The sequence below is a fragment of the Cricetulus griseus genome, chromosome 2, assembly GCF_003668045.3.
Source record: "Cricetulus griseus strain 17A/GY chromosome 2, alternate assembly CriGri-PICRH-1.0, whole genome shotgun sequence".
Taxonomy (NCBI): domain Eukaryota; kingdom Metazoa; phylum Chordata; class Mammalia; order Rodentia; family Cricetidae; genus Cricetulus; species Cricetulus griseus.
Window position 1 is genome coordinate 212,639,757 of NC_048595.1, and position 18,567 is coordinate 212,658,323.

The following is an 18,567-nucleotide window of genomic DNA, read 5'->3' on the forward strand; positions in this document are numbered from 1 at the left end:
CTGATGTAGAGACAGTTTAAGTAAAACTCAGCATTTCACCCTTCATCTTTAGTGTTTGCAAGCATCATAAGTAATACTAGCTTTGGTCCTACATTGTGATTTTAAGTTTACTTACTTCTTAATTACTTATAGTAGGGTGTTAGGTAACTAGGCCAGCTTTGACTTACTTGCTGAGTAACTGAGGAAGACCTTGGCTTCTTGATTCTCCTGTCTTCCTCTCCAGCAATTTTATAGATTATTCTTCAAAACAAATTTAGTTTGAGTAGTCAAGAACTGTATTCCAGCCAAACTACCAGATCATCCAGTTTTCTTAGCAGTATATTGTAAAGTATTTTGTTGTTGTTTGGCTGGTTTTTTGAGGTAAGAGTCTTGCTGAAATGTGGCCCTGTGTATGTAGCTCATGGTGGCACCTGACTTCTGAGTTTTGCCCATCCTTATGCTACAGTCTTCCCAGCACCTGGTACAAGGTAGTATCTTTTTCGTTTTTGGTGGAAGGAGGTCTCCTTACATTTTTTTTTTTTTTTAAAGATTTACTTATATGTGAGTATTTTGCCTGCATGTATCTATGCATCACGTGTGTGCTTGGTGCCCATGAAGAGGGTGTTTGATCCCCTGGAACTGGAGTTATGAATGGTTGTGAAGCCACCATGTGGGTTCAGGGAACAGATCCCCAGTCCTGCAAGAGCATATGCTCTTACCCACTGAGACATCCTTCAAGTCCCTAGGTAGTGCTTTCCCCCACTTTTCAACTCTAATAGAAATATCTGCTGCTCAACCTGAGTCTACAGCCTACAGCTTTCAGAACACTGTTGGCACTCCTGATTCTCAGGGATTCAACTAGAGTTATGATTTTGGCGATCTGGGGGAAGTAACAGCCTTTGTAATCCCATGAGCTGATTTCTCATAATAAATATCTATGTCTTTCTCTGAACACATACTATGTGTTGGGTCTGTATTCCTTAGTGTTACTCTGACTCAGTTGCCTGGGCATTTTACATAAATTAGAGAAAATCATAGAATAGAAAGTGGTGGTGGTTCAGATGTGAGGGGAGGAAGGAAATGGGGAATGAATGCTTAATGGATGTGACGGGAGGAACTGAAAATGTATTGGAACTACATAGGTAATGGTTATATAATCTCATAAATATGCTAAGTGCTCCTGAATAATTGTCTGCCTTAATATGATTATTTTGTTAAGTGAGTTTCATCTTAACAAAAATAATACTACCACTTTGCACATTTTGTGTATACTTGTATGTTCTTTCTCTTTCCTGTTTCTTCTGTTTCCCAGCTTTCATTCTCTGTTGACATCTCCTCTCTGCAGTTTGCAGTTTTCCTCTGTAACAGCCAGCTTTGTTTTGATACCAGTTTTCTTCAGTAGCATCTAAAAATAAATCTGTTGTTGTACAACTATCCCTCCCTTTATGTAGTTGTCTTTACAATTTACATCTTTCTGTATTGGGTATTATCTTAGATAGCATTTCTATTCCTAAGAAGAGACCCCATGACTGGCAATTCTTAAAAAGGAAAGCATTTGATTGGGCTGGCTTACAGTTCAGAGGTTTAGTTCATTATCATCATTTTGAGACATGGTGTCATGTCCGAAGACATGGTGCTGGAGAAGGAGCTGAGAGTTCTACATCTTGATCCAAAGGGCAGTGGAAGTGAAGTGAGACACTGGACATTACTTCAATATATATAATATATATATATATATATATATATATATATATATATACATACAGTGACACACTTCCTCCAACAAGGCCACACCTACTCCAACAAAGCCACACCTCCTGATAGTGCCACTGCCTATGAGCTTATGGGGGGCAATTGTATTCAAACTACCCCAGGCACCAATGAATAAATGTCTACTTTTTTCTTGTATTTTGATGTTTTCAAGTATGATGTTGCTTGTAAAAGCATTCTGAAAGGAGAGACACAAGTTCAAGGTTAGCCTTGCCTACATGATGAGATGCACTCATACTTACCAACCAAGTAAAATACCCTCGGCAGCATGGTGCTTGGTCCACAGAACGAGTTCCAAGACAGTCAGAGCTACACAAAGAAACCGTGTCTTAAATAATAATTAAAAGAAGCCCATGGTTTCAGAGGTCTCATCTGTGATCAGTAGCTCCATTGCTTTTGGACCCAACATAAGGCAGATTATCAGGGCAAGGACCATGTATGTAGTAGAGCAAAGATTGGTTCGTAGTGGCTGGAAGTAAAAAGAGCACATAAGTGACTGGCCAAGGGCAAAGTATACTCTCTAAGCCTAACCTGGTTCATCCAATTAGGCCTGTAAGTGTAAATCAGCGAGTGCACTGACCCTCTCTGTTCCATAGAGGGTGCTGTCCATTCTTAGTCTTAAAGACACACACAGTAAGAGGCCACTGAGAAAGCTCAATAGATAAAGGCACTTGCCCAGCCTGACAACCTCAGTTTGAGCCCTTGAACTCACATGATGCAAGGAGTAAACTGACTCCTCATTGTCCTGACCTCCAAACCTGTGCCTCTCTTTATCCCGCTCCTCCCCAAGCAAATAACTGGGAGCCAAGGTAACTGGAGAGGAGAAGGGTTGGAAAGAGATTACAGGAAGGGATTGGATGGATTTAGAAATAAAATTAAATTAGCTACGTCAGTGACTGGGCCATCTTGAGCCATGTAACAGTTACAAACCAAAAATACAGTAATACTGGCTTTTGTGTTTGCTTTCATACTTACCCTTACTGTTGAGTATTATTTCTTAGGACTTTCAATAGTATCTAGTGTTTTTCAGATCAGCCTTAAAGAGTCCTTTTAGTATTAATTATGAAAGCGTGTTCTTAGCTTAGGTTTGTCCCAATAGCTCTTACAACTTAAATTAAACCAAATTTTTTTTTCTTTTGATTTTTGAGATGGTTTCTCTGTGGCTTTGGAGGCAGTCCTGGAACTCACTCTGTAGACCAGGCTGGTCTTGAACTCACAGAGATCCACCTGCCTCTGCCTCCTGAGTGCTGGGATTAAAGGCGTGCACCACCACCACTGCCCAATCCAAATCTTTTGTTCTTTTACGTGGCTTGGTTACTTTTATTCTATACTTCCCATCCTGCTTCCTTTCCATCTGGCTTGCCGCTCTGTTTTTCTTCTTCCCCAAGACCTCTCTGTCCCCAGAAGTCCCACTTAACCTCTTCCTGCCTAGCTATTGGTCATTCATCTTTTTGTTAAACCAATTGCAGTGACACATCTTCACAGATTGTAAAGGAATATTCTGCAGCAGTCTTAGGCTTTCCTTCTACTTTAAGGGGCAGTCTTCTGGGGGCTGGAGAATGGCGAAGTACTCAAGACCACTGGCTATTCCTTCAGAGGATGGGGTTCAATTCTCAGCACCCATAGAGCAGCTCACAACTGTCTGTATCTCCAGTTCCAGGAGATTTGGTCTCCAGGCACTAGGCACCCAAGTGGTGTAGACATCCATGCAAACAAAACACCATACAAGCAAAAAATAAGATCTATTTTAAGGGTTGTTTCATAGATCAGGCTGTCCCTAAACTCATGGTAATCCGACCACAGGCTCCTATGTGCTGGGATTATAGGCAGGAACAACTGTGCCCAACCAAAATTGGTTAATAGAGTCACCATTCCAATCAGCTTCAGGACTTTGCTGAAACATGCCCATTGTTTCTGATGAGAAATTGGCTTTTAGTTGCCTTGTATAGAGAGCAGTCATTTCTCACTGCTTTTCAGACCTCACTCATTGTTGTCACCCCACAGTTTGAGTCTCTGTGTAGGTCTTTTTGAGTTTATCATAACTACTTTGAATTCACGAAGAGGGGTTTGTGGATTCTCATTTTTATTCACATTTCAGTTTTCAACCATTACAGCAGTCCCACTCACCCATGGGGCATGCGTTCCAACGCCTATCCCTTGGCTCCCCAAATCACAGGTAGCACTGAATCCTGTGCTCAATAATGTTTCCCCCTTAAACATAAACACACACAGATTTAATGGATTTTCCATCTTAGCAAAGTAGATGTAAGGAACTGTGCTCATAATTTACCCTTTAAGGTGTCACAGCAAAACTAGCACAAGTTTCTTTTTTCCTTAATAGCTCAGGAGTAGAAGATTTGTCCTTACTGCTAACTATAGTAATTTGAGGATTTTTTTTTCTTATTAAGTGGAGGGTATCATTTTCCTAGTTCTTTTTTTTTTTTTTTTTTTTTTTTTTTTTTTGGTGTTTGAGACAGGGTTTCTCTGTGTAGCTTTGGAGCCTATCCTGCCACTCTCTGGAGACCAGGCTGGCCTTGAACTCACAGAGATCTGCCTGCCTCTGCCTCCCGAGTGCTGGGATTAAAGGCGTGCGCCACCACTGCCCAGCTGTGTTGAATTTCTTATTGCTGGAAGACTGAGCCTTTTGCCAAATTTTTTTTTTATAATGGCTCAGTAGACATTTTATAAGTATGTATTAGATGAATTATTGATTGGATCACAGAAAATAAAAGGAGAGTGCACAGTATTTTGCTTTTCATTTTAAAAGTGAAGCCCCCACTAGGAACTTGTGACCTCTTCAGAGAATGACATCCTTGAATAGTTCCTAGTACTGATGGCCTTTCCTCCTTCTTGGCCACTCATGCTAGAGAATTTTCAGTTTGCTTCCATAGTAGTGCATACCTGTAATCCCATCACTAGGGAGGCAGAGTGAGGGGAATTTGTTCTGTCTAGCTCAGGGCTAGCCTGGTCTGCATTATGAGTTCTGGGCTAGCCAGAGCTAGGAGTTTTCAGTTGCATTGATCATTTCCAAGAGTGGGTTTAGTTTTAATCAGTCCCTTTCTCCTTTTCAATTTAATTGATCTCTTTACTATTTCTTCCCTTCTGCTTGCTTAGGTTTATTTTGTGGTGCCCCCATGCCTTCCTTGATTTTGGAACTCTGAGCTTGCATTATTGATCTGAGACATCTTTTCTGCAGTGTGCATTTATGGTGTTCAGTTTCCTTTTTGGCACTACTTCACTTGTGTCCCATAGGTTTGAAATGTATTTTTAAGCATATTTTCATGCATTTTTATGATGGCTGCTTTAAGGCTTTTTGTCAAATGATTCTCATATCTTCTTGGTGTTGGTATGTATTGATTATTGTGTTCCCCCCCCCCCCATTTGAGAGCTTGTGTCTAGTGTGGTGCATAGAAACTGATTCACTGCCAGTTGTCACCAGCATTTGGGAAACAGAAATACCACTCCAAGTTCAAAAGAACAATGAGAACCTGTCTCAGAAAACAAAAGATAAAAAACACCCCCTGCCCCAAGTTGATTCATATTTTGTTTTGTTTTTGAGACCCAGTTTCACTGTGTAGCCCTGGCTGTCCTGGAACTCATTGTATAGACCAGGCTGGCCCTGAATTCACAGAGATCTTCCCTGCCTTTGCCCCCCACTCCACTGGGTTTGAAGGTAAATGCCACTACATCTGGCTTTGATTCATAGATGGTACTTACTGCATGATGTTAGAAAACTCTCACTCTTACTCAGTCTTGTTTTAGTTGGATCTCAGACACAGCACATCTTAGGAGGGAGGTATGGTGTCTGTTGGCCAGTCACTAGGTCTTCACTGACCTCACAGGGAAGAAGGGAATGGATACATTGCTTGTTACTAGTGAGCTTTTGTGAGAGTCGGTCTCTAGTGACACACTCCTCCTGGCAAGTGCTGCTCTCTTGATAGGGAGGGGTGGGGGTTGTCCATCCAGTTCCCCATTTTGCCTTCTCTAATGCTGCTGTGACAGGGCTGCAGGACTTTGTGTTAGGGCCCTGTAAAGGCAGAAGTATTTCCCATTTGACCTTTGATGTTGGAATGTGGCTATGGGTTTGTTCTGTGGTGTTTGGCAGGAGTGTGGCAGTAATTGAGTCTGGAGAGATAGTTCAGTGATTCAGAGCACTGGCTGCTCTTCGAGGTCTTGTGCCATTCCCAGCACCTGCATGGTAGCTGGTAACTCCAGTTCCAGGAGATCCAGTGCCCTCTTCAGGCCTTTGTGGACACCAGGCATACATGTAGCATACACATGTACTTGCAAACACCCCTTCCCCACATATACACACACAAAGTTTTCTGTTTTGCTTGATGAGTTTGAGGCCAGCCTGGTCTACAGAGCAAGTTCCAGGACAGGCTCCAAAGCTACAGAGAAGCCCTGTCGTGAGAGGAGGGAGGGGGAGGGAGGAGAGGGGAGAGAGACAGAGACACAGATTTCTAAAAAGTTAATGTGGTTCACTAGGCAAAGCACCAAGGATAAGAGCATCTCCAAAGCCATAGAGAACCCTGCCTCGAATAAATAAATAAGTAAATAAATAAATAAATAAATATTAAATAAAGAGGTCAATATAGTGATTTCCAAATTAATTTGTAAATACAGAGAAATCTTTAAGAATTTTTTTTTTTACTATTTTTACTATTTTTTACTATTATTATTAAAGACAGGGTTTTTTTTTTATAGCCCAGACTGCCCTTGATTCTTGAGTTGTGGTTGTGTTGCCTAAGCCTCCTGGTTACTGGAATTATGGGATACAAGACTTGCTTAGGAATTGTGTGTGTGTGTGTGTGGGGGGGGTAATGTAGGTCAGAGGAACATGTGGAATCTGTTTTCTTTTGCCATGTAGGTTCTGTAATTGAATTCCAGTTGTCATATTCAGTGACCAGCACTCTTCCACATTGCTCCATCTTGTTGTTCTTTTAAGCAAGAAATTTAGAACTAATCCTAAAGATATTGGGAAAAGCAGACTTGGAAGCAAGAGCCTAGGTCATTTTGAAGGGAAGCCAGTGATGGAGGTAGTACCCATTGTAAGTTTCTGGGCAGACTATAAACAGGTCTACAGAATGGAACAGAACAGTGAAGAGAATACTTGTTGCACGGAAGGCTTTTGTCCCTGCATGAATTAAAAGCAGTTGTGCAAGCATGAAAGAATGTATACTACTTGGTGTGTCAAATGATTTTTCTAAATAGGCTATCAGCCAATATTCCTGTAGGAAATAGATTTAGCTGCATAAATCTCTTAAAGTTTATGTGTATAGAAAATGTCAAATTTCAATTTTAAACAACAGCTCCAGAGAAGATATCTAAATATAAATTAATAAGAAAAGCAAACATCGACATTTCACTTCCTGTTGCCTGCAAATCAAGATGTAGAATTTTCAACAACCTCTCTAGCATCTCTCCAGGCACCATGTCTGTCTGAGTCACTATGCCTCCCTCCATGACAATAAATGGACTAAACCTCTGAAACTGTAAAACAAAAAAAAGAAAGAAAGAAAAAAAGAAAAGCAAACAACTCAGCTGAAACCAAGGCAACATGATAGGAATAGGAAGTTCACCAAAAAGGGAATATAAACATTTTAAGAACTCAGCCTTGAAGGGTGGTAGTGGCACATACCTTTAATCCCAGCAGAGACAAATGGATCTCTGGGAGTTTGAGGCCAGCCAGGTCTATCTGCATAGCAAGTTAGGACAGCCAGGACTACATAGAGAGATTCTGTCTTAAAAAAAGCTGGGGGATGGGGGGTCGGGACGGGTTGCATACACAAAAAAGTTGTGGCTTGATACTTTGTGAACACCATACAGTTTCAGAAATACCTTTTTTTCTCCCCCCCTCCCTCCTCCCTCCTCCTCCCTCCCTCCCTCCCTCCTCCTTCTTTTTTTCTTGAGATAGGCTCTCATGTAATCAGGGCTGGCCTCCAACTCATTGTATAGTCAAGTATGACCTTGAACATAGATTCTCCTGCCCCTACCTCCAAAATGCTGGGATTACAGAGATTACAAGTGGGACCACTACTTCCTGGTTTATGGGGTGCTGGGGATTGAACCCAAAGTTTGTACCTGGTAGGCAAGTATGTCCAGCTGAGCAATAACTTCAGCTCAGCCCTGTAGAGCACAGCCTTGGTTTCAGCATTAGTGACATGTGTCTTCTCTATTTCATGCCTATGGCTTCTCCATTTTGCTATTTGCTTCTTCCCCCTGGTTATTTAAAGCAATTATCATTATCAGATGCAGAGCCATTTTATCATAAAGGGTATAAACATACATTACACTTTGAATGCAAACAACCATGGGGGGCAATCATATCTAACAAAATTAACCAGGATTCTTTGCGCTCGCTTGTGCGCTCTCTCTCTCTCTCTCTCTCTCTCTCTCTCTCTCTCTCTCTCTCTTGTGCCCCACTGAGCCATCATCATAATGATGAGCTCCATAACTGATAATCTTAACTTAGTCTATGCTTAGTATCTCAGGTTCCCCTTGGGGATATCTTGAAAGTAGAAACCACACATGGATTTTGGTTGACATATCTTTTCTTCACTTTACTGCCCCCCCCCTTTAATTTTGAAACAGGATTTCACTATATAGCCCTAGCTAATCTGGAACTTGCTACATACATCAGTCTAACTTCAAACTCAAAAGATCTGCCTGCTTGCGCCTCTTCAGTGCTGTGGGTTTTAAGGCATGCAACCACCATGCCTGGCATCCTTCCCTTGTTTGTTTTAAATTCCATGCTGTTTATGTGCTGAAAAGATTGTGCCCTGTGTGCTGTAGAAGAATTTCTCTCATGACTGTCTTTGGCTAGTCATGTAGATATGTGTTTGTAATTCCTTCACTTTTGAGACAGGCAGTAGAGTCAGAGGGTGTTCTAGGCATACCCCACATAAGGGCTCTATCTAAGCTAGCTAGGGCTACATAGTGAGACCTTGCCTTAAAAGAAGGTATAGGCCTCAGACTGGTGGTGCGTCAGTATCATATGAGAACTGTGGAAATGGATATTTTTGGGATTTACCCCAGACAGAAGCTAGGTAGGACCAACAGTTTGTATATAGTAAGCCTTCTAGGTGACTCTGGGTATACTTATGTTTGGATACCTGATCTGCAAAATACTTACTCTTCATCAACCATTGGTTCTCTGAAATATAATTCATACGGGGGGGGGGGTGTGTGTGTGACCACAACAGGAGCTGGAGAGATGATGGCTCAGTGGCTAAGAGTACTGACTGCTTTTCCAGAGGACCTGGGTTCAATTCGAAGCACCTACATGGCAGGTCACAACTGTAACTCCAGTTCCAGTGAATCTGAAACCCTTATGCAGACATACTGCAGGCAAAACACCAATGCATATGAAATAAAAATATATCATAAAAAGAAAAACCAAATAATAAATTTAAAAAACAACAGAATAAATAGTATTTTGGCAGCCCCCCAACCCCAGTATTGGGGCCCAGTCTGTGACAGTTGCCTTTCTTATTACTGCCATAGAATTCCTCATATTAGCAATACTTGAGGAAAGTTGTTTTTGTCTGTGGTGCTTTGTCCCATTGTTTTGGCCCTCAGATGAAGCAGAACATCATGGCAGTGAAGAGAAGACCTTTTCTTCTGTGTAAGCACCGCTCTGGAGAGCAAAGGAATTGCTACAGGTGGTTAAGGTAGGCAATTAGAGTGAAGGAGAGAAACCCCAGCTCCAGCTTGAATGTCCTCTTCTTTTGTGGCCTTTTGCAGTATTCTTAGTGTCCAGTTGTAACCCGCAACTACTGTGACATGAGACTGTAGAAAATCCACTTAAAAGGAAAGGCACAACACTTGGCAAGTGGAGGCAAGAAACTTCAAGTTTCAGGTCGACCTGATATGCATAGCAAGGCCTTGTCTCATAACACCAAAACCAAAAGTGGAGGAGGGATTTTCTTTTACTCATGGTTCAGTCCATGGTTGGGTGGCTCCTTTGGTTTTGGAACTGTGGAGAAGCAGTCTTGTGGTGAATGTGAGGTAGCAAACTTGCTTGCCTCATAGCTGTTAGGAAGCAAGGAGGGGGAAGGAAGGAAGCTTGCCTCCAGTGACCTTCTTCCATTGAGACCTCTGCCTTCTGAAGTTTCTACCACCTCCAAGCCGTACCACCATTTCTATACCTGAGCCTTTGAGCAGTATAGCAGATGCAAGTGATAATACCAACCTTTCCTGTTTAAGCTTTCCTTAAGAAAGGTGTATCTGTGTGCACTGCCCACCACCCACTTGCTGTGGAGCTTAGACTTTTATTAGTCTGGTATTTTCTTTTTAAAATGGCACAGCATTTTTATTTATTTTCATGTGTGTGTGTGGTGCGAGTGCATGCATGTGGGTTTGTGCAAGTCAGATTTGAAAGTCTTTTATTCCTAGGGCCTGGTGCAAAATGGTATGTGAATATGCCTGTGAATATGGTAAATACTAAATAATTACCTGAGTTAATGAAGGAAGAAATGGCATGAAATCATCATCATTTATAATTAATCCTTTAGCAAAATTCATTCAGAAACCTAATTAAATTGAACTTAAGATTAGAAGATTTGAATTAGGAGTAGTGGCATGCAGATCTCTGTAAGTGCTAGTTCTGGGTTAGCCAGAGCTGCACAGTGAGACCCTGTCTCCGAAAACAAACAAACTAAGATTTAAAGTATACCTATGTAATCTTATTCTTGTCCGTAGCAGTTCAGTTTGTCAGGGAGAAAAATATTGGAGATTAAACCCAGGGCTTCAGCATGTGGATTTGTGCTAGACAAATGCTTACCTTGAGTCACTCACTCCCTTAACTCTAGTAGTGGTTGTTAATGTTTTTTGTTTGTTCTGTTTTTTTTGAGACAGGTTTCTATAGCTCAGATTGGTCTCACTCTTGCTGTTTAGTGGACAGGTCTTGAATTGCAGATGGTTGTGCCATCTACTGCCTAACAACTAGGGTTATAGGTCCACATTACCTCACTTGACTTAATAGAACTTTAAAAAAAATAATCACTACGTTTATGTACTGGGCATATCCCACCTGTGGAGGTCCAGGGATAACTGAAAGATGTCAACTTACTCCTTTACCACGAGGGTCCTGGGGAATCAAACTTGGGTAGTCAGGCTTGTCAGCAGTTGTCTTTACCTGTTGACCAGTCCTGCTAAAGGGTCCAGTCTTACCTGTTGACCTAGTATAGTTTTTTTTTTTTTTTTTTTTTTTTCCTGTTGCCTCAAACTTTTTGACTGTGAGATTACAAAGCATGGCAATGGCAAACCTTTCTTTGTGATAATGACTTTTCTCCTGATCTTCTCTAAGACCTAAAGTGTGCACTCTGTGTGTGTGTTTGTGTGTGTGTACAGACTCTAAGAAGAGTCTATACTTCTATATATATCCAGTGCAGCCTAAGATATACCTCAGGGAAATAAGTGGAGTGTACACTGATAGTACTTCATGATAGGAATATTAAAAGGCACTTACTTGGCTTAGACTTTATTGATAGAAATGTAACAATACATAGATACAATGGGGTTGTAATGTTTATGATTGCTTTCATGTTGGTGTGATTGTATTTATGGAGAGAAGAAATAAAGGAAAGAATAGCTTGCATTTTATTGTTGGGTTTATAATCTGCCAGTGTGTGTAGTTTGCAAAAACTCGTAACTGATGAATAGGGCAGGAAAGGTGGTTTTTGTTTTGGTGTCAGTCATGGTCCCTGGCACACAGCAAACATTAAATAAAAATTGTTTAAATTGAATGGAAGATGTGGAAACTAGGTATTTATCATCAGGGAATTTTGTGAACCCCAGGAGCTTAGGAACTGACTAGGTCAGACTCATGGCCTAACCTGAAGATCCACCTTAGAGGTGTTTCTTTAGGGAGTTAGGAATTTGAGACTGAAACCCAGGTACTAATGCATGCTAGACAAGTTGTCTACTATTGAGCTGAACCCCTAGTCTTTTTGCAGCAGCCTTCCAAGTGTTACTAGGCCTGTGTGAAAGTGTTAATGGCTGTTATTTTAAAAACTGTCTGAATTAATCTGTAAATAATTTTTGTGGATTTCTCCCAGTATTGCATTGTTGTGATTTTTGTTTTTGTGTCGTTGTCCCCTGCCCCCTTGGAGACAGGATTTCTCTGTGACAGCTCTGGCTGTCTTTGAATTCAGTTTGTAGACTAGGCTGGCCTAGAACTCAAGTAGATCTGCCTGCCTCTGCCTCCCAGGTGCTGGGATTAAAGGCGTGCGCCACCACTGACTCATTTCTTTCTTAGTTCTTTAATTGTTTTGGAAACGAGGGGGTCTATGCATTCATTCCAAAGGATTTTTAATCTGTTAGTCATAGGATATTAGATCTGGAACAGAGGTGGGCAAGAAGTGGCTATTTAGGGAGTTAAAGATAGCTAAAAGATAACATGTCATTGTTAGTCTCTGGACCTGCAACTTTCCAACCCCTACATAGCACCCCTTCGTAGACAGCTTCTATCCAGGATTTTTTTTTTTTTTTTTTTTTTTTTTTTTTTTTTTTTTTTTTTTTTTTTTTGGCTTTTCGAGACAGGGTTTCTCTGTGGCTTTGGAGGCTGTCCTGGAACTAGCTCTTGTAGACCAGGCTGGTCTCGAACTCACAGAGATCCATCTGGCTCTGCCTCCAAGTGCTGGAATTAAAGGTATGCAGTGCACGGCCACCGCCCAGCACCTTTCCAGGAATTCTTGTTCTCAGTTATCCAACCAATTCATACTCTTTCTCTCTCTTTGTCTCTGTCTCTCTTTCCCTCCTTTCTCTTCCCTCTTTCTGTATCCCTCTACTTTTCTCTTTACCTGTCTCCCTACAAGTTCTCATGCATACCAAGTAAGTGTTCCTCCATGGAGCTGTATTCCCAGTCCTTGAACTCTTCAGCTTGTGAACCTGGAATATCTCACTGTAAATGATACCCTTTGATTCTGAGCCTTAGCAACTTTGCCCTCTATCTGTCTCTGTGGCTGACTTTGGTACTGCACATAAGGAGAAGAAGAGTACTTATCTGTTTATGACTGAATGCTTCCACTTGGCATGATGTCCTCAGAGTTTATCTATGTTGTAGATTGTCAAGAGTTTTCTTCCTTTGTCAGGGTGAATAGCATTCAGAAGGGGTGAACAGCACATTTCGTCTGTTAAGGAACTTGTAGGATGTTAGATCGTGGCTGTTTTCATGCCTACCTCTTTCACTATGAGTAAATGGTCTTTTTTTTATATTTCTTTGCTCATTTAATAAATAGCTATAACAATTCCTTACATTATTTGGATTAAATTAAATAACATACATTAAAAGTTCAAAGAATGTTGTCATAGCTAAGAAAAGAAGGCCTGGGGGTGTGGCTCAGTGGTTAAGAGTGCTGGCTGTTCTTCTGAAGGTTCTGAGTTCAATTTTCAGCACTCACATGGTGGCTCACAACCATCTATAACTGGAATTTGATGTCCTCTTGGTGTGCAAATACCCATGTATATAAAATACATAAATAAATAAGAAAGGACCCCATTTATTGGCTCAAGCTCCCATTCAAAAGTACTCTAGGCAGTCTCTCATTTAGATAAGAAAAAAAAATAGTTTTGATTTGGTGGGGGGTACTGGGAGGAGAGGAGAGAGAGGACTGAAAAAATAAAAATAAATAAATAAATTGGTGGGGATTGGACATGGTAGTACATGTCTTTAATCTGAATGCTCGGGAAGCAGAGGCAGGAGGATCTCTGAATTCAAAGTCAGCCTGGTCTACATAGCAGAATCCAGGACTGCCAGGATTATATAGAGAGACACTGTCAATTTGGGCTGGAGAGGTAGCTCAGTGGTTAAGAACACTTGTTGTTCTCCGGGAGGACCTGAGCTCACTTGGGGCAACTCACAACTAACTGTAACTCCAGCCCCAGGGTATCTGACCTCTATATGCCTGCACACACATCACATGCACTCATACAGATAACATGCATATATATATATATATATATATACACACATAAATAAAACAAAACCTTCAAAAATAATTTGATGGGAGAAAAAGTGAATTTGATAACTACCAGCCTTTTACATGAGTGGGACTGAGAGAATGCCCATAACTAAAAGGAGAAGGCAGAATACTGGGAATTATGTTCCCTTATGCCCTTATGTTCCTCCTTGCAGAGGGGGTCTTGATGTATTCACTGGCCATATCATGTAACCAGACAAGAAACTCAATGAACTAGATATTGGTAATTGTTAGTGCTATTTTTACCTTGGTCCACACCAGCAATCTTTTCTTTTTTAAAGTATGAACTGTTTGGCCTATTGCTTGGGCCTATTACTAACAAGCTCTTACAACTTATATTAACCCATAATTCTTATCTATGGGTAGCCATGTGGCCTGGTACATTTTCCTAGTGAGGCATTCTTATCTTGCTTCATCTGCATCTGCTGCAACTCACTCTCCCCCCAGCAACTTTTAAAATCAGGAAAAAGTGCATGCAGCAATTAGAACAGGTAGAAGGCTGAAGAATGGTGTGACTCAGCTTAGAGTCTAACCTTCCATCTCTGTATTTTATTGTGTAGTAGTAGAAGGCTGGATTTCCAGTTCTGTCTTAAAGGTGTGAATTGAAAAGTGGTGTTTGAATATGACTGCTTAAATTTACAGAACTAGTCAGTGTAGTTTGAAGATATTGCCTGAAATCTGGTGTTCCATAGCCATCACAGGTGTGCTGCTTTTGAGTGTACTTGTGTTACACTTAGTGCTTCACACTAAATTCTGGTGGAACCATACTTGAACACTAAATTTTCCTTCTGCTTGTAATTCTTTTCATTGCTGAGGATTGAATCACATGCCAGAGCCTGTTTCTGAACCTAGCTACCCTGTATGAATTTTGAGTCATGTTTAATACCACTATGCAGTGATATAGTAAATGGTAAAAACAGACTGTGACCACAGTCAGTAATTGAAATCTTGGGGCTTCCCTAGAAGGATGAGTCTACCACAGAGTATAGCAAGTAGGAGGATATTTAATCAAGATAGACTCAGTGATTCAAGGTCTTGTAATATAAAGAAGAAAAATCTAACCTTTTGGTCTTCCCAATGTTTAAATGGCAAATACTGATTACATAAGGTGAACATACATAATTGAGTGCTGTGTCTTGCAACCTATATTATAATTTGAATTTTGCTGTTTTACAATAACTTAATGGTTTTGAGTCCATTTAAACAATTAAATTCAACTCAAGATTTAAAATACTATCTTAGTAATGTGAATCTTCACCATCTTATTAAATAGCCATATTCAGGTTTTTGTAAAGCTTAATACATGATAGATTCTCAGAGATGTAGTTTTGTGTATGTATGAGGATTTCTATACATAAAATTTATTTAGCTTGGTGAGACCAGGATTGAAGGATACAAGTGGCCCAGGTGCCATGATAAGCCTGCAAGTGGACAGCAAGATCCATCCCTGACTTCTGTGTGCCTTAGATTCTATTTTTCCCAAACATGACTGACCTTCAGAAGTGGTAGAGTGACTGCCCTGGTGTGGCAGGTGAATTTGTGAGAGAAGCTGGAGCTGTTCCGTGGGAAGAAAGTTTGTCTACGTTCAGTGAGGATTTTAGGTGTCTTAATTTTTTTCCTTTTCTAATTTTTTAGCCAAACCCAACAGGAAGCTTACTTTTCTCTACCTGGCCAATGATGTCATTCAGAACAGCAAAAGGAAGGGACCAGAGTTCACAAAAGATTTTGCACCAGTCATAGTGGAGGCATTCAAGCATGTTTCAAGGTAGGATCTGTACATAAGGTAAGGCTTAGAATCAGCAAGAAAAAAGGGGATGCATTTGTTTGAAGCTTTCCTTTACAATTTGATGGTTCTTTGCTTCTGTGAGAATTTGAGTTGCCACTGAGGGGCATTTGAAATATTTGAATCAGGGCTTTTCTGTAAGAGACCAGAAGGCCTGCTGTATTAGGATGAACATCACTGAGAGTAAAGGAAGGAACTGAACTGAAGATGCATACTTGTAGAACTCCATCTTATGTTTTATATTTCTGGGTTTATTTAGTATCACAATGTTGTTATGGTTTTCGCGTGCGTGCGTGCGTGCGTTTCCTAACATTTTTAATGTTAGAAATATGCTTTAGAAATCAAGAATATGGGGCTGGAGAGATGGCTCAGCAGTTAAGGGCACTAGCTGCTCTTCCAGAGGACCTAGGTTCAATTCCCAGCACCTACTTGGCGGCTCACAACTGCCTATAACTGAAGTTTCAGTGGATCTGACACCTCCATACAGGTATACATGCAGACAAAACACCAATGCACATAAAAAAAAATCAAAGAAAAGAAATAAAGAATATGTAAGACAATCATAAACTTTTCATGCCTTTTCTTTAGGTACTTTTGTGTGTGGAATCTTAGCTTATGTACTCTAAATATTTCTATTTCATTTATTTCTGTGTATGTACATATGAAGATAAAGTTAGTTCTTTGCTCTATAAAGTCGGGTCCTGGGGATTGGACTCAAGTCCCTAAGTTTGTGAGACAAATAAACGCCTATATCTACTGAGTCATCTGGCTGGCCTATCTAATATCCTTATTTTCAAATGTTATATTCTGGTATGCAGTAGATTTACTGGGCAAGCAGTGCTGAATAGGGTAGTAAACCAGACTGAACTTTGGCTTACGATGGTACGTGGTGATCACATACATTAAGAGCTTTAGGGTGAAAGACTCCATGTCAGGTGTTGCTGTTAAATATCTTGTGCCCTGCACACCTTGCTGTCTACCCTGTACCAGGTGTGCTGCTTAGAGCTAAGTGCTGCACTTTCTTCTGTGGCCACATTCTTTTCTTGCCTTTGTTGGTTTTGTTTCTGCACTAAGTTTGATTGTTGTCCATACTAGAACAACTTAGGTTCCTACTTTTTTTTTTTTTTAAGACAGGATGTCACTATGTAGCCCTGGCTGGCCTGGAATTCACTGTGTAGACTGACTAGCCTTGAACTCAGAGATCTCTTCATCTCTGCCTCTGCCTTCTGACTGTGAAGAACAAAGGCCTGGCTCAGTCGAGACTTTTTTCTCTATTTTAGAGCCATATGCCCAGTTACTTATTTCTACTTAAGTGTCTCAGACTCACTGTCTAATTTGTACTATGTCTTTGTTCCTTCTCTCAGTGAATAGCAGATCCATCTGTCTTGATCCCATGCAAGAGATGGGTGTCATTTACACTTCCTTCTCCCTCACTGCATACTCCATGGAGGACATGGCCTGCTGGGTGCCATTTTCCTGTCTAGTTACTATAATATCTTTTCTTGATAATTGCAGGAGCCACTCCCCTAGTGTGACTTACTCCTCTGGGGAAGCTGTAGGCAGAGTGGCTGAGTACTCACACCACCACTTGTGTGAGCAAGACTTAGGGTGCTCCTTTCTGGTACTGCCATCTGCCTCTCTAGACTCCTGTATGTTTTCCAGCCTGTAGTTTGCATTGTAAACCAATAGACATTTTTTTTATGTTCTTTGTACTTTGGTTGGTTGGTTGGTTGTTTTTTTTTTTTTTTTTTTTTTTTTTCCCCCCAAGACAGGGTTTCTTTGTGTATCTTTGGCTTTCCTGAAACTACCTCTGTAGAGCAGGCTGGCCTTGAACTCACAGAGATCCACCTGCCTCTGCCTTACAAGTGCTGAGATTAAAGGCTTGCACCACCACAGCCCAACAAAATAAATAAATGTTTTGTTTTTCAAGACAGGGCCTCTCTTTGTAGTCCTGTCTGTTCTAAAACTCCCACTGTAGATACTTTTATTTTTCAGATAGGATCTCATATATCCCAATCATGCCCTGAACTTGATATGTAGCCAAGAAGGACTGAATTTGTCTTTATTTTCATTTTTGATGGCGAATTTCTTATCCTCCTGCCTGTCGCTCCCAAGTGCTGCTGGAATTACAGGCATGTACCAGCACGCCTGGTTTATGTGGTGCTGAGATCAAGCCCAAGGTTTCATGCATACTAGGCAAGTACTCTACTGACTGAGCTACACTCCCAGCCCCTATTTTATGCTTTTATATATATTCCTTTCTAGAATTTAATAGACTCTATATTAACCCCATACTGTGTGGTAAACTCTGAATATACAGTAATAAGAAACATGGTGTCTGTTTAATTGGTCTTTGATTTGGAGTATATTAAAAGTTATAATAGCTAGACAGATGAATGGGTGTATATTGTAATGACAGATGGCAGGTGGACTAAAGAAACAGGAAGTAAAGAAAGAATAAGAGGGTATGGAGATGTTGAGCTATATGAAGGGGCAAAGAACTCTTTGGGAGGATAGTTCTGAACCAATGCCTAAAGCAGGGGTTCTAAGCCCTTGGGTTGTGACCCCTTTGGCAAACCTCTTGTCTCTGAAAATATAAACACTGTGGTTCATAATAGTAGCAAAATTACAGTTATGAAGTAGCAACGAAAATAACTATGGTTGGGGTCACTGCAACATGAGAAACTATATTAAAGGTTTGCAGTGTTAGGAGGGTTGAAAGCCATTGGCTTAAAAGATGAAATGGATCATTTGTCTAAGGGGAAAAGTATTAAGCAGTATTCCTTTACCCTGTGAGAGTGTGTCACCCAATAGCTAGGCAGGAGGTATAGAAGGGACTTCTGGACAGAGAGAGCTCTGGGAAGAAGAAGGTGGAGACACCAGGAGATGCAGAGCAAGCAGGTTGGGTAGTACAAAGATGAGGTAATAAAAGCCATGAGGCAGAAAGTAAATTAGTAGAAAAAGGTTAATTTAAGTTCTAAGAGCTAGTTAGAAACAAGCCTAAGCTGAGACTGAGCTTCATAATTAATAATAAATCTGTGTGTCATTTTT

The 18,567-nt window shown here is 40.7% G+C and overlaps 1 protein-coding gene across 8 annotated transcripts in view; it reads left to right on the forward strand.

The window, feature by feature from the left end:
- The window catches only part of Rprd1a (regulation of nuclear pre-mRNA domain containing 1A), a 51,096-nt gene that overhangs the window by 7,544 nt on the left and 24,985 nt on the right, over nt 1–18,567 (forward strand). For all 8 annotated transcript variants that reach the window (XR_003482274.2, XR_004768372.1, XM_027400586.2 and 5 more), the window contains exon 2: nt 15,369–15,498. Coding sequence is in view for 6 of the 8 variants with exons in the window: in XM_027400586.2 (XP_027256387.1) it covers nt 15,369–15,498 (130 nt within the window). In the remaining 2 variants the exon portion in view is untranslated. The remainder of the gene's footprint in view (nt 1–15,368; nt 15,499–18,567) is intronic.